This window comes from Eschrichtius robustus, chromosome 16 (assembly GCF_028021215.1).
Source record: "Eschrichtius robustus isolate mEscRob2 chromosome 16, mEscRob2.pri, whole genome shotgun sequence".
In the NCBI taxonomy this organism is placed as follows: Eukaryota; Metazoa; Chordata; class Mammalia; order Artiodactyla; family Eschrichtiidae; genus Eschrichtius; species Eschrichtius robustus.
In genome coordinates, this window is record NC_090839.1 from 48427573 (window position 1) to 48440532 (window position 12960).

The window sequence follows — 12960 nt, forward strand, 5'->3', positions numbered from 1 at the left end:
CTAAATGATGCCCGGCCACGCGTACATGGGCAGGTGGTAATGATTATAGCGCAGATAGTCAAGGATGCTCTTCTCCACCAGAGGCCTGTAGATGGTTTCCTGGAAAACTCTTTTGAGGTAATTCTTGGGCTTCTCGGGCAGGTTAATTTCCTCATCTTCGATCTGACGGGCTAACTCTTCTATGGAAGGAAGGTTTTCCTCCTGGAAAATACGGTAAGAGGCCAGATACTGAAATTACTTGGGCTTAGCTCCACAGTAAGAGGGCAGTTTCACTAGAACTCCCCAGGGTTGGTCTTTTTTTTTTTCTAGATTTAAAAAAAATTTTTTTTAAACTGTGGCAAAACACACATAGCATAAAAGTTACCACTTTAACCATTTTTAAGTGTAAGATTCAAAGGTGTTAGGGGCTTTCACGTTGTCAGCCATCACCACCATCATCTCCAGAATGTCCACATCCTCCCAAATTGTAACTCTTTAATTTAACCCCCGACTCCCCATCCCTCTCCTCCCAGACTCTGGCGACCACCCTTCTCCTTTCTCTATGACTTGACTTTAAGCATCTCGTGTAAATGGAATCAAACACTATTATTTTTTTGTGACTGTCTTACTTCACGTAGCATAATGTCTTCAAGGTTCAGCAAGGGTAGTAATTTTAAGCTCTTAATTTTAAGCTCTTAATATACAGATAGAAAAGATCTGTATATCAGGCTTGCTTTAAAAATAAGAAAGGAGGTGCTAAAGATTTTTACATGAAAACTCCTAGATGGTTACTTTACTTGGTGACAGTCCCCAAGAAATGGGATTTTTAAAGCCCTGGAATAAATTCTGAGTAAAGGCAAATTTCGTTGATATCTTTAAAGATGGGGCTCAGAGGGAATAAAGTTATTTGAAGTTGAGAAGCATATGCTGTGCATGTTTACAATACAGTAGAGATTTTTCCAACATTTTATTATATAAAATAAAAGGATTCAAACACAGAGGCAAGTTGACAGAAGGGTGCGCTTGGCACCTGCATACACACTACCTGCTTTCTACGGCTACCATACTTGCTTCATCACCTACCTGCCCATGTATAGGAGGGTTGTTATAAAAAGCACTTCACTCAAAAAATTAAAAAACGTTTTTAAAAAGGGACTTCCCTGGCGGTCCAGTGGTTAAGACTCTGTGCTTCCAATGCAGGGGGCACAGGTTCGATCCCTGGTCAGGGAGCTAAGATCCCACATGCCATGTGGCATGGCCAAAATAAAAAAGCACTTCACTGAGATTTGAGCTGTGTGCTTTCTGACCACCACAATAATTGAAAATTACCCAAAGGAAGATGGACTTCGATGGTATATTTATTTGACCTTCCAATAATTCTTTTTCTTTTTCTTAACAGCAAAAAAAAAAAAAAAAAAAAAAAAGCAGATAACTTGCAGAGTTCTACCGGATCATTACTTTATTAATAATAAGAACTTAGAAAAATAGATTCAAACTATATGGAGACATAAGGTAATTATCACTTGGTTATGTAAGTGAGACACTGCCAGGTGTGGCAGATTATACACACATCACTTGGAAGTACAGTCAGTGGGGTCCGGGACTCCAAATCGGCTCAACAAAGACGGTGAGAGAGAAAATGGCAAGGGATGCCCAGAACTAAATATTAGAGGTGCTGAAACATTTGACTGCCCAAGCACGTATGCAGTATATCTGAGATTGATTCTTTCTCCCTTAATTTTTCAGGAAAAATGTCTCAAACATAAGCAGTGAATATATAAAAATTAGAGAAGATTTTGGGCTCATGTTGCATGATGCTGTTCTAACATCAGGGTAAATGGTGTAAAGTCACAAAATGGAGCTTTTAAATTTACGGAATACAAATACTGCTCTAGATCGTAAACTCATTTTTGTACATTTGCCTCTCCTGGTGTGACCTTTTCTTAGTGTGATCACCTCTCCCCGACACTGTGACCACCCCTGCCCAGGGTGACCCCCCCCCCCACAACGTGCTCACCTGTGACCAGCTCACCTCACAATGCCACAGACGACACATGACCTTTTGCATCTGGCTTCTTTCACTTAACTCAGTGTTTTGAGGTTCATCCAGTTTCTAGACTGTATCAGAACTTCATTTCTTTTATGGCAGAATAACGTTCCATCGTGTGGATAGACCACATTTGTTGATCCACCTGTCCCTTGATGGACATTTGGGTTCTGTCTTCCATCTTGTAATTCTGAATAGTGCTGCTATGAACATTCATATACAAGTATTCGTTTGGATACTGATTTTCAGTTCCTTTGGGTATATACCTAGGAGTGCAATGGCTAGGTCATATAGTAATTCTGTTTGTAAGTTTTTAGGAGCCATCAAGCCATTTTTTTCACAGCAACTGCATAATAATTTTACATTCCCACTAGCAATGTGTGAGTTCCAATTTTTCCACATCTTTGCCAACACTCATTATTTCCTGTTTTGTTTTGTTTTTTAACTATAGCCATCCCAGTGGGCATGAAGTGGTATCTCATTGTGGCCCTGGTTTGCATTTCCCTAATGATTAATGATGTAGTTTGCATTTCCCTAATGATGTTAACATCTTTTCATATAAATGGGTTTACTTTGGCTCTTAATTTTACTCCATTGATCCATATGTCTATCCTTATGCAAGTACCATACTGTCTTGGTTACTGTTGATTTGAATTAAGTTTTGAAATTGCAAAGTGTGTATCCTTCAACTTTTAAAAAATTTCTCAAATTGTTTTAGCTTGCATTTCCATATGAACTTTAGGATTGGCTTTTCCATTTTTTTCTAAAAAAAACCACGGGGATTTTTATAGGATTGCATTGAATCTGTAGATTGCTTTGCATAGTATTCCTATCTTTTTATTTTTTTATTTTTTATTTTTATTTTTTTATTTTTACAAGAGATAAATAGTATTCCTATCTTAACAATATTTTTTTTTTAGTTTAAAACTTGGCACTTTGGTTTTTAAAATTTTTATTTTATATTGGAGTATAGTAGATTTACAATGTTGTGTTAGTTTCAGTATACAGCAAAGTGATTGTTATACATATACATATATCTATTCTTTTTCAGATTCTTTTCCCATTTAGGTTATCCTATCTTAACAATATTAAATCTTCAAATCCACGAACATAGATGTCTTTTCATTATGAAGGTCTTCTTCAATTTCTTTCAGAAATGTTTTGTGGCTTGCAGTGTACAAGTCTTGCACCACCTTGCTTAAATTTATTCCCAAGTATTTTAATATTTTTGATGCTATTGTAAATGGAATTGTTTTCTTAATTTCATTTTGGATTATTGATTGCTAATGTAGACAACTGATTATTGTATGTTGATCATACATCCTGTAACTTTGCCAAATCCATCTATTAGCTCTAATATTCTTTTGTGATTCTTTAAAATTTTCTTTATATAAGATCATGTCCTTTGAGAATAGAGATAGTTTTCCTTTCAAATGTGGATGCCTTTTATTTCTTTTTCCTGCCTAATTGCTGTGGCTAGAACTTCCAGTACAATGTTGAATGTAAGTGGTGAAAGCAGGCATTCTTGTCTTGTTCCAGATCTCTGAGGTAAAACTTTCAGTCCTTCACTATTGAGTGTGATGTTAGCTGTGGCCTTTTCATAAATACTCTTTATCAGGTTGGGTCAGTTTCCTTCTGTTCCTGGCTTTTTAGTGTTTTTACTATGAAAGCATGTGTGATTTAGTCAAATGCTTTTTCTGCATCAATTGAGATTATGGCACTTCTCCCCCTCTTTCATTTTATTAATGTGGTGTATTACATGGATTAATTTTCATATGTTGAACCACTCTTACATTCCTGGTGTAAATCTTGGTCGTGGTGTATAATCCTTTTAATGTGCTACTGGATTTAGTTTGCTAGTATTCTGCTGAAGATTTTTGCATCATAACTTCATAAGGTATATTGTTCTGTAGTTTTCTTTTGATGTCTTTGTCTGGCTCTGGTATCAGGGTAATGCTGGCCTCATAGAATGGGCTAGGAAGTGTTCCTTCCTCTCCTATTTGTCTGAGGAGTTTGAGAAGGATCAGTGTTAATTCTTATTCAAATGTCTGGTAGAATTCAGCAGTGAAACCATCCAGTCTTGGGATTCTCTTTGTTGGGAGGTTTTAGATTACTGATTCAATACCTTTACTTGTTATAGGTCTCTTGAGATTTTCTATTTCTTCTTGAGTCAGTTTTTGTAGTTTGTGTGTTTCTAGGAATTTCTCTGTTTCATCTAGGTTATCTGTTTGGTTGGCATACAATTGTTCATAATATTCTTTTTTAAACTTTTATTATTTAAGGTTGGTAAATGTCCCCATTTTCATTTCATTAGGGATTTGACTCTTTTTTTCTTGATTAATCTAGCTAAAGGTTTATTTTGTTGAACTTTTAAAATAACCAGCTTTTGGTTTCATCAGTTTTCTCTGTTTTTTTAATTCTTTATTTCATTTATCTCCACTCTAATGTTTATTATGTCCTTCCTTCTGCTAGCATTGGGTTTAGTTTGGTTTTCTTTTTCTAGTTTGGTTTTATTTCTTCTAGTTCCTTAAGGAGTAGAATTAAGTTACTGATTTGAGGGCTTTGCTGTTTTTTAAATGTAAGCATTTACAGCTATAAATTTCCCTCTGAAAACTGTTTTCTCTTTGCATCCCATAAATTTTGGTCGGTTGTGTTTTCATTTTCATTTGTCTCTAAGTACTTCTAACATCCCATTTGGTTTCTTCTTTGAAACCAAAGAAGTTGCTTAAGAATCTGTTGTTCACTTTCTAGTTGATTTCTAGTCTCATTTCATTGTGGTTGGAGAATATACTTTGTATGGTTTAAGTCTTTTAAAATTTATTGACACTTGTTTGGTGGCCTGTCCTGGAGAATGTTCCACATGCACTTGAGAAGACCATGCATCCTGCTGTTGTTGGGTCGAGTGCTCTGCATAAATGTTAGGTCTGGTTGGTTTATAGTGCTATTCAAGTCCTCTATTTTCTTGTTAATCTTCTACCTGGTTCTATCCATTACTGAAAGTGAGATATTAAAGTCTCTATTATTTTCAAACTATTTTTTCCCAACTCTATCAATATCCATCTTTCTGAAGGATGATTTTGACTACACAGAATTTCACCTTGGTCAGTGTCTCTTTGGCTAGATGCATGACCAGAGGATTTATAAGCCATCCCCCTTTTGACTTCCACAAAAGGATTTGAGACGTCTTATAATGATCTTGTTTTCAAAATAAATCATGTACACATTTAAAATCTACATATGACTTATGATGACAGTCCTAGATAATAGTCATTTATTTCTTTCGCCACACGTGGAGGGAGGGGAAAATTGATAAACTGAGTGCTAGGACATCATAGTTAATGGGATTGAACTTCTGTACTTCCCTGAAGACAAGGTAGAAAGTGAAATTAAGTGGGTTACATCATCTCAATATTTGATAAAAGGAATTACTGTTATTCTGTAGTGAAGGCTATCTGCTTTGTTTTCCTGTTACCAGACTCCTCAGTGAAATTCCTGCATGTCTGTTTGTATGACTCTCTCTATCTCTATCTAATCTCTATCTCTATCTAATCTCTATCTCTATCTAATCTCTATCTCTAGCTCATTAACACTTCCACTGTTGGCCTGTCTCCACCATACCTCTCACAGTCACTCTGACTTTTGGTGGCCGGCACTTCCTTGGGGCCATTCTTCTGTGCCCGTGCTCGCACACAAGCCCTCCCTTTCTCCTCCCCCAGCTCTCTGAGTCCCTGTTCCATGTGTATCTGAGCTACAGGCAGACACCACTACAGGCCCCAACACCTCCTGTGGCCTTTGCACTTGACAGATGTCAGCACAGTCCCCCAGTGGAGGCTCTTCTTGCAGAGGTTCCCCTTTCTGGAAATGTAGAGAACCCACAAGGATGGTTGGGGAAGCCTTAGAGCATCTTCTGCAAAGGCCACTTGCAGTCTCCCTGCTCTCCTGCCAGGGCCCACTGCCAGGCCGAGTTTATGCACTGCAGACTGACCCACGGCAAACATGTTCTCCTGCCTAAAAGGTTTCGGGAGTCTCAGCGGGTGCCATGAGAAGCAACCACCATTGCGTTTGAGGATGTGTGCTTGGGAAAATGAAGGAAAAGTTTCCGTTTTAAACTTGACACCAAAAACCGCTTGGCTCTGTGCAAAAGGTTAACTGAGGAGTTCAGATCTGGGGTTTAGAAGGTTTAGGCATAGAGTTTTGATGGAATAGCTAGAATACTAATGACTCCTTTTTATGGGGCAGCGGTGAGCTGCAGGTTGTTTTGGGAGGGAAGGAGGGAGGGAGCTGAGCAAAGCTCAGTAAGCACCAGGCTTCCAGCTCAGGGTCATGTTTTAATGTGGACCGACTTCCTCACAGCCCCGAGTGAAGTGCAGGGACCTGGCTGACCTGTAACATCCTAAATCTCTATCTCTATCTCATTACTATTCTCATCTCCAATTTGAATGACTCTCGCCGTGGCTGACCTGGGCCTTTAGCCGTCGGCCCCTCTGCTTCCCTTGGGTATGCTCCCCTGCCTGGTTCCTATCTTTGTGGGCACCAAAGAGAATTGAGTTTGGTTTAAACTTTAAACCTATGTTTCCCAATCTGAATCTACTTCAGATTAGTAACATTACGTCAGTTTCCCAGCTTGGACCCCCCAGGGATGAAACTGAACAGGGGCGGGGCAATGAGGAGAGGGTACCACGCCACCGCTGCGGTCCAGTGCCGACAACCCTGGCTTTGGAGCGGGAGACCCTGGGGTTGCGTGAAGTGTCTCGGCTTCAGCTTCCTCATGGGTGAAGTGGAGGCGATGACAACAGTGCCCCCACCCACCTCGGAGGGTCCCTGTGTGGTTCGGTGAGGTGGGGCGTGCAGCGGCTAGAACGAGGGGCCTGGGGACCTGGGCAGCGTCTGTGCATCCGGTGTGGCAGCCCACACCCCGGGGACCCACGAGGAGGCGACACAGAGACGCAGAACCTGCCCGTCTAGACAGTCAGACGAGGCGGAAGCTCAGCTGAGCCCCAGCCCTCGTCCGAGTGAATCGAGGAGGAGTCTAGAATGGACGTTTGGCCAAAGATGTAAACTCCCCGCAACTCTGGTAAGGACTCTAGGTGTTGAAAAAAATAAAGTTTCACGAATATTTTACTATGTACATGGCAGAGTCAAATTTCCTGCCGAGTACGGAGGCTGTGGGGTGTGCAGCCTCACTTCCAGTTAATCCTACATTGCTTGGAGAAAGAAGTTTCGGTTATAAAAGGAGTGCATTTGGACACCTGTTGAGTCCCCTGACACCTTTGGAACAACGCGCGCACACGAATGGTTAGCGAACAGCTGGCAAATGCAGACAGAAACTATAGGAACGCAGCCTTCGTGCTCGAGGGCAAGGAGATACCACCCACACCGCACTTTCAGCCCTCGCTGTCAGCGGATAATGAAAGTACAGGTACTTGTAAAAGGGGAAGACAAATTTGCCCCGCGTAAAAGATTTGAACAATTCATATTCCCTGAAATATCACCATCTATGTTTACCTACTCCGTAGTTTGCTTCTGTGAGGGACAGTTGATTTTCAAAGTGGAAACCGTAAAGTGGGAAGGTAGGGAAAAGTCTAAATGATCAACAACTGTAACTGCTTCTAATTTGCAAGGAATAACCTACATATCCGTTAATCACTCTTACCTCCTTGGAGGATAAGATCTGGCGTAACTCTTTCCGGAGATCAATAAAACGATCGTGAAAGAGGGCCATGCACCACGGCTCCGTGAAGTAGCTGGTGAGGGAAGAAAAAGGTTCAGTTAGTTGAAAACTTTCTCATTACCACTAATAAAGTATTTACCTGCTTTTTTGCCTTTATAAATTACGGTTCTGGCCCTTTTGCAATCGTTTGCTCATGAAATGGCTCGCGGAACAGCACGGCCAATCAATTTTGTAAATGGATGTCCCTGATGTAAGGCCAGCTTCCATAATTACATTTAAAGTGGTTTAATTCAGAGCTGGGGCAAGACCCAGTGAAGAACCCTGATTTTATCAGAATTTAAAAGCCTGAAGACTTGTAAAGAACGGTGTCTCCATTATCTGCCCTCGTTTGAGAAAAACAGATTGCAGGATTAACTGAACTGCTGCATAAACAAATTAAATTTGGGGAGACAATAACACAAATGTTGTTCATCATTAAGGTTTCTGGATTAATAATGACCAGAAAAACAGGCCACCTCGGTGTTGCAACACGGCCTTCGTGCAACTGCACGGACGCCTAATTGAATCTTTCTTCAGAGAGCAGTTCTGTTCGTGGCCCTATTTGCTAACTTTGCCCTGAAAACTGTTTGAACATATGCTTTCTTATGTGGAAGACAGTATGGCCATCCTTTATTTACAGGGGATTGCTGAATATTTGATGCATTCTTGGAAGAACCAAGAACATTTACTGGTATTTTAACTCTTACTTTGTCTTAATGCTCAGTGTCTCGGAACAGGAAACTTCGCTCCTGCATGGTTAGAGACACGTGGGTGATGTGAGTTCCTCTGGATGTGAGTTTGTCGTTCCTGGGACTGTTAGTGGATGTCACATGTGTGTCCAGGGGAAGAAAAACCGGTGCCCACGTGCAGATGAGCACCTTCTGTTTTCTGAGACAAGTTAATTCTTGGGAAGGAGGTAACGAGCCCCAGGGACACCGAGGCATTAAAGGACCAGGGCACTGACAAGCATGCGTACAATCAACCTGGCACTCAGCTACACCACTCAGTACCTATCACCTGTTCGCCTGACCAGAATATGACCTAATTTCATCCTTAAATACCTACTTTGTTGTTCAGGTCATATTTTCATCCAACTATTAATTCCACTGATGTGGGCTCCATACCCATTCTGTGACCAGCACTGTTCTGGGTACTGGGGAAACAGCAGGGACCAACACAGACAAGCATCCTTGCCACCGTGGAGCTTATATCCAAGCGATAAATAAGCCCATGTTCAGCATGCGAATGAGAACTGCTTAGGAGGAAACATAAATCAAGTGAGGACGGGAGACACAGAGCAAGGCTCTCACCTAAGACAGTGACTTAGTGAGTAAAGCCCGAGGGACAGAGACAGGAGAGAGTGAGCCACATGGGGCTCTGGGGAAAGAGCCTTCCGGGAACAGCAGGTGCAAAGGCCCGGAGGCAGGAATATGCCTGGCCCTCAAGGAGGCGGAGTAGAGATAAGCAGGGCGGTGGGTGGTAGAGGTGGAGCTTAGGAAGGTGATGGGCAGGAAGGATGATCCTGGAGGCAGGAGTGCACTCACACGTGCTGTGTAATAGCTCCACGGCTGTCTAGCTCAGCACCTGTGTGCAACAGGCGTCCTATAGATGTTCACCGAACCAAGGAAGGAATAATGAACGCGTGAACTGCACACAGCACGGTATACACTCCATACTGCCTGGCCCTGATTGGTCTTTCATTAATATAGAATAAAGTTCTGCTAAATAAATAGGTGATAAAACACTGCAAAGTGCCCCAAGATGGGCAGTAGTACCAAAGAGCAAGCCTCACGGGAACAGGGGGAGAGCCGTGGGTGAGCCCAGGCTTGACGGGTGGTCTGCCTGAGCCCTGAGGCCCGGAGGGAGGGCAGAGGGGGTCCGGGGGGCACTCGTGGAAACCTGTCAGAGCTGTGAGTGACTCAAGGCTGCTGAATCCTGAATGAATGGAGTTGATGGGGGTTCTGGCTGGGGTTCTGGGCCCATACAAACCCAGGCCAACACCCATCCAACGCCCATCTAATTCCTGGAGCAAAGGCACTGATGCGGAGCTGGCCACCTTGGGAGGCATCAACTCAGCGGGGTGATGTTTTGACACATCTCCTCAGACGGTAGCTTCTTGGACCAAAGCATCAGTAATGCCTAAGCCCAGACACTCGCGCAGCTGTGCCAGGATGGTCCCTGCCTCTTAGGTCTCAGCAGCTTCTAGAAAAGCTTCAGGGAATTGTGGACTTGCAAATCTTGAAACCACTTGAAGCCTGAGTTAGAGACCAGTGGGCGCTTTTATGTTTGTCGCCATCTTTCCTGCATTGCTCAGACGCCCCCTCCTCCCGTGTGTGTTTTCACGGCAGCATCAGGAGTTTCCACCCTCTTGGTTTCGGGGTCTACAGTCACAACCTTCTAGGCGGCATAGCCTCTGTCTCTGCTTTCCTGGCGCCAGCACAGCCCTGTTCCAACTACCCAGGTGCTGTTCAGGCGTCTTCCCCACCCAGCACCTTCACAGTCCCGGCCTCTGTGTTACCATCAGTGACTCTGCATCGTGTGCTTCCAAGAGGGGGCTCTGGGGAAACCCACTTCTCTTAGAATGAGTGCAGCCCACCCCGGGCCCTGGCCCATCGTCTGTGCCCACATCCCCATCGCCTCCACTCAGGAGGCCGAGCACAGATGGCTGGAGAAGCCTTAATCCTCTGAAAATGTATCTGCTATGCCCGTCTGCACAGGGCCTGGGGTGTCAAAGAGGAAGCCGAGGTTCCTGCAGATTCTTTCTTCTGCTGCTTTGGACTCACGGCCTCTCACCTGGAAATTCGACGCCCGCTATTCTCATCACAGCCTGTCGAGCTGTTTGCAGACAGTAAGTCAGGAGACCTGAAGTTTCATTCCTTCCACTCTCCCGCCACTGCCTCCTGTGGTCAAGCGTTTGGGGATTCTTGTCCAGAAGCTCACAATCTCTGCAAACTGTTGGCTGTGCACATTTCCTGGATTCGTCTGGGGACAGCCATGCCCTTCAAACTAAGCCAACCAGTTGACTTCTGAAGGCTCCTTCTCAGTCTTACTGCAGCTTCAGTGGTGCCCTAGGGGCCGCTTACAAGGGGGTGATGAAATGCTAGCGCCCACGCCGGGGAGCCGGGCGTCACCAAGGAGCATGTGGGCTCCTCCACCGTTGGGAGGGGAGCTTCTGCACATCTGTCTTAACCTTCGTGGCAGGCGGCACCCGGCTGAGCCTTCGTTAGACTGGCCATCCCAGCCACATGGGAACTGGAGTCCTGGAAAGTCACAGTCAACTGCCCTTCCGAACTAGCTGTGGGCTGAGGAGTTTCCAGGCGTCCTCCCTCTGCCCGGGGTGGGAGGCTGGAGCTCTGGGCTGGGGGGTGCTGACCGGGGGCGGCAGAGTCAGGGCACCCCGTTGGGGGCCGCGTCCAGCTCAGCCTTCTCCTGGCTCCAAAGCTGCGCCCAGACCGCTCGCTGCTCCCTCTGCTGCCTTCTCCCTGTGGAGGGTCCGAGGCTCTCACCTCCTCCGGCCCCTCCAGACACCTTCCACCCTGGCCCTCCTGCCTGATGCACAGCCCAGAGGACCCGTGTCCACGTCTGCACCTCCCCAGTGCCATCCGTGCCCACAGCCAGTGCAAACTTCCTCTGTGGAGCTAACTCGTGGCCTGAAGGCTTCCACCCACTTCAGCGCGTGGGACACTTCTGACCATGCGGGAAAGCTGACCCAGGGAGTGTCTTGACCTCTTAACGCATGGTGGGCAACGGGTCCCCACGGCGTCCAGCACAGGCTGGTTCTCAGGAGACTGGAGGCGCAGGTGAGGATACCTGGGCCCGCTTCTCCCCTGCTCTGTGGAGAGCTTCTGCGCTGGTGCGGTGACCCCGTTTAGGGTGGGCAAGAGGGGGTTTGGAGTGGCATGGACCGCTGTGGGCCTCCTTGAAATCATCCTGGAAACATGGCAGCCTTCATTCTTAAAATTGGAAGAGCTTTGAATTTAACAGAACTCATTTTGCAATGGATGAGAACATTTAGTCAAGTGAAGATCATCTCCTTTTGCTATAATGATGTTAGAAGGAAGTTTTACTTTAGGAAAAGCTTTAGGTCTAGTTTTCCCCCCAAACTGAATGGCTCTGGTGCTTTAGTTGCTTTCCTTCTCCATAGAAAGGAGAGGGGCTTCTGGAATCCTTGCCAAGGCTGGTGGGGTGGGGGGCAGGTCTGCATTAACGGCCCCAGGTGCTATGGATAGTAGGCATTAGTGCTGAGCTTTGGGGAAATGTATATTTCCGTGAACACTGTGAATTAAAAAAATAGAAAACAATAACTTCTTTCCCAGTTTACATTCAAAATGGAAGACCTCCATAGTTGGTGGCCCCACAATCTTCAGGAGACACTGTCTGGTAAGAGCACGGCCACGTGTGGTTTCTAAGTGGCTGTGTAGACTTGGGTGTTTGCATCACGAAATTCATTTCTGAACAGCCATGAGAAAAAGCTTACACAAACGCTCCAGGACCCAAACAGAAGACGTGACTGTCTCTGTTCATTTTGCCACGGCTGGCCTGGTTTATCTGGGGGGACTTAGATTCTCCGTGACTTTTGCAAATGATACACTTTTCTCAGAAGGCCCAAGAAATGTCAACTTGTGGAACTGAATTAACCATTCTGGTCGATGTGGTGCAGTCATTAAGGAATTGATCAGACTTCTCCAGAGCTCATCCTCGTCTGGTCATTCGGCCTAGTTGATCGACACCATCACACAAACGGGGTAGGGATCTGGTAACCAGCTCCGCCACTGGCCACGCCGGATGCTGAGAAAAGCAAATGGACAAGACACGCCGGTGAGGCTGCACTCGCCGGCCACGGGAGAAGCAGGACGTGTCTAAGGGGAAAGACAGGTGGATAAATGCTGTTCTTTCAGGTCCTGGATCTCAAGCCCAAGGCCAGGGCCCTTCAGCAGCAGGTAGGGAAGGAGAGAGAGTTTCAGAAGAGCAAGGCTCAACTGGAAATGCTAAACTACACAACAGTTGGAAAACGCAGAGAGCAGCAGAGAAGAAACACACCTTGCCCTCCAAGATCTTTTTTTTTTTTTTTTTAATGAAAAGCATTCTAATTTTATCTTAGTGTGATAATAGTCAGTTTTTGCTTTTGGACCTGATCAGAGGGTCCCCAGCTGCCCCTCACACCTGCACAGAGGTTTATTCAAGCTGGAAACTCACCCAAGAGTTGCCTTTTCTCCTGGGGGGT

The 12960-nt window shown here is 44.8% G+C and overlaps 1 protein-coding gene across 1 annotated transcript in view; it reads right to left on the bottom strand.

The window, feature by feature from the left end:
- The window catches only part of CFAP61 (cilia and flagella associated protein 61), a 253462-nt gene continuing 240502 nt past the window's right edge, over positions 1-12960 (bottom strand). The window contains exons 26-27 of the mRNA XM_068565240.1: positions 7680-7770; positions 1-201 (exon numbers count right to left, since the gene is read on the bottom strand). Coding sequence (XP_068421341.1) covers positions 1-201; positions 7680-7770 — 292 coding nt within the window. The remainder of the gene's footprint in view (positions 202-7679; positions 7771-12960) is intronic.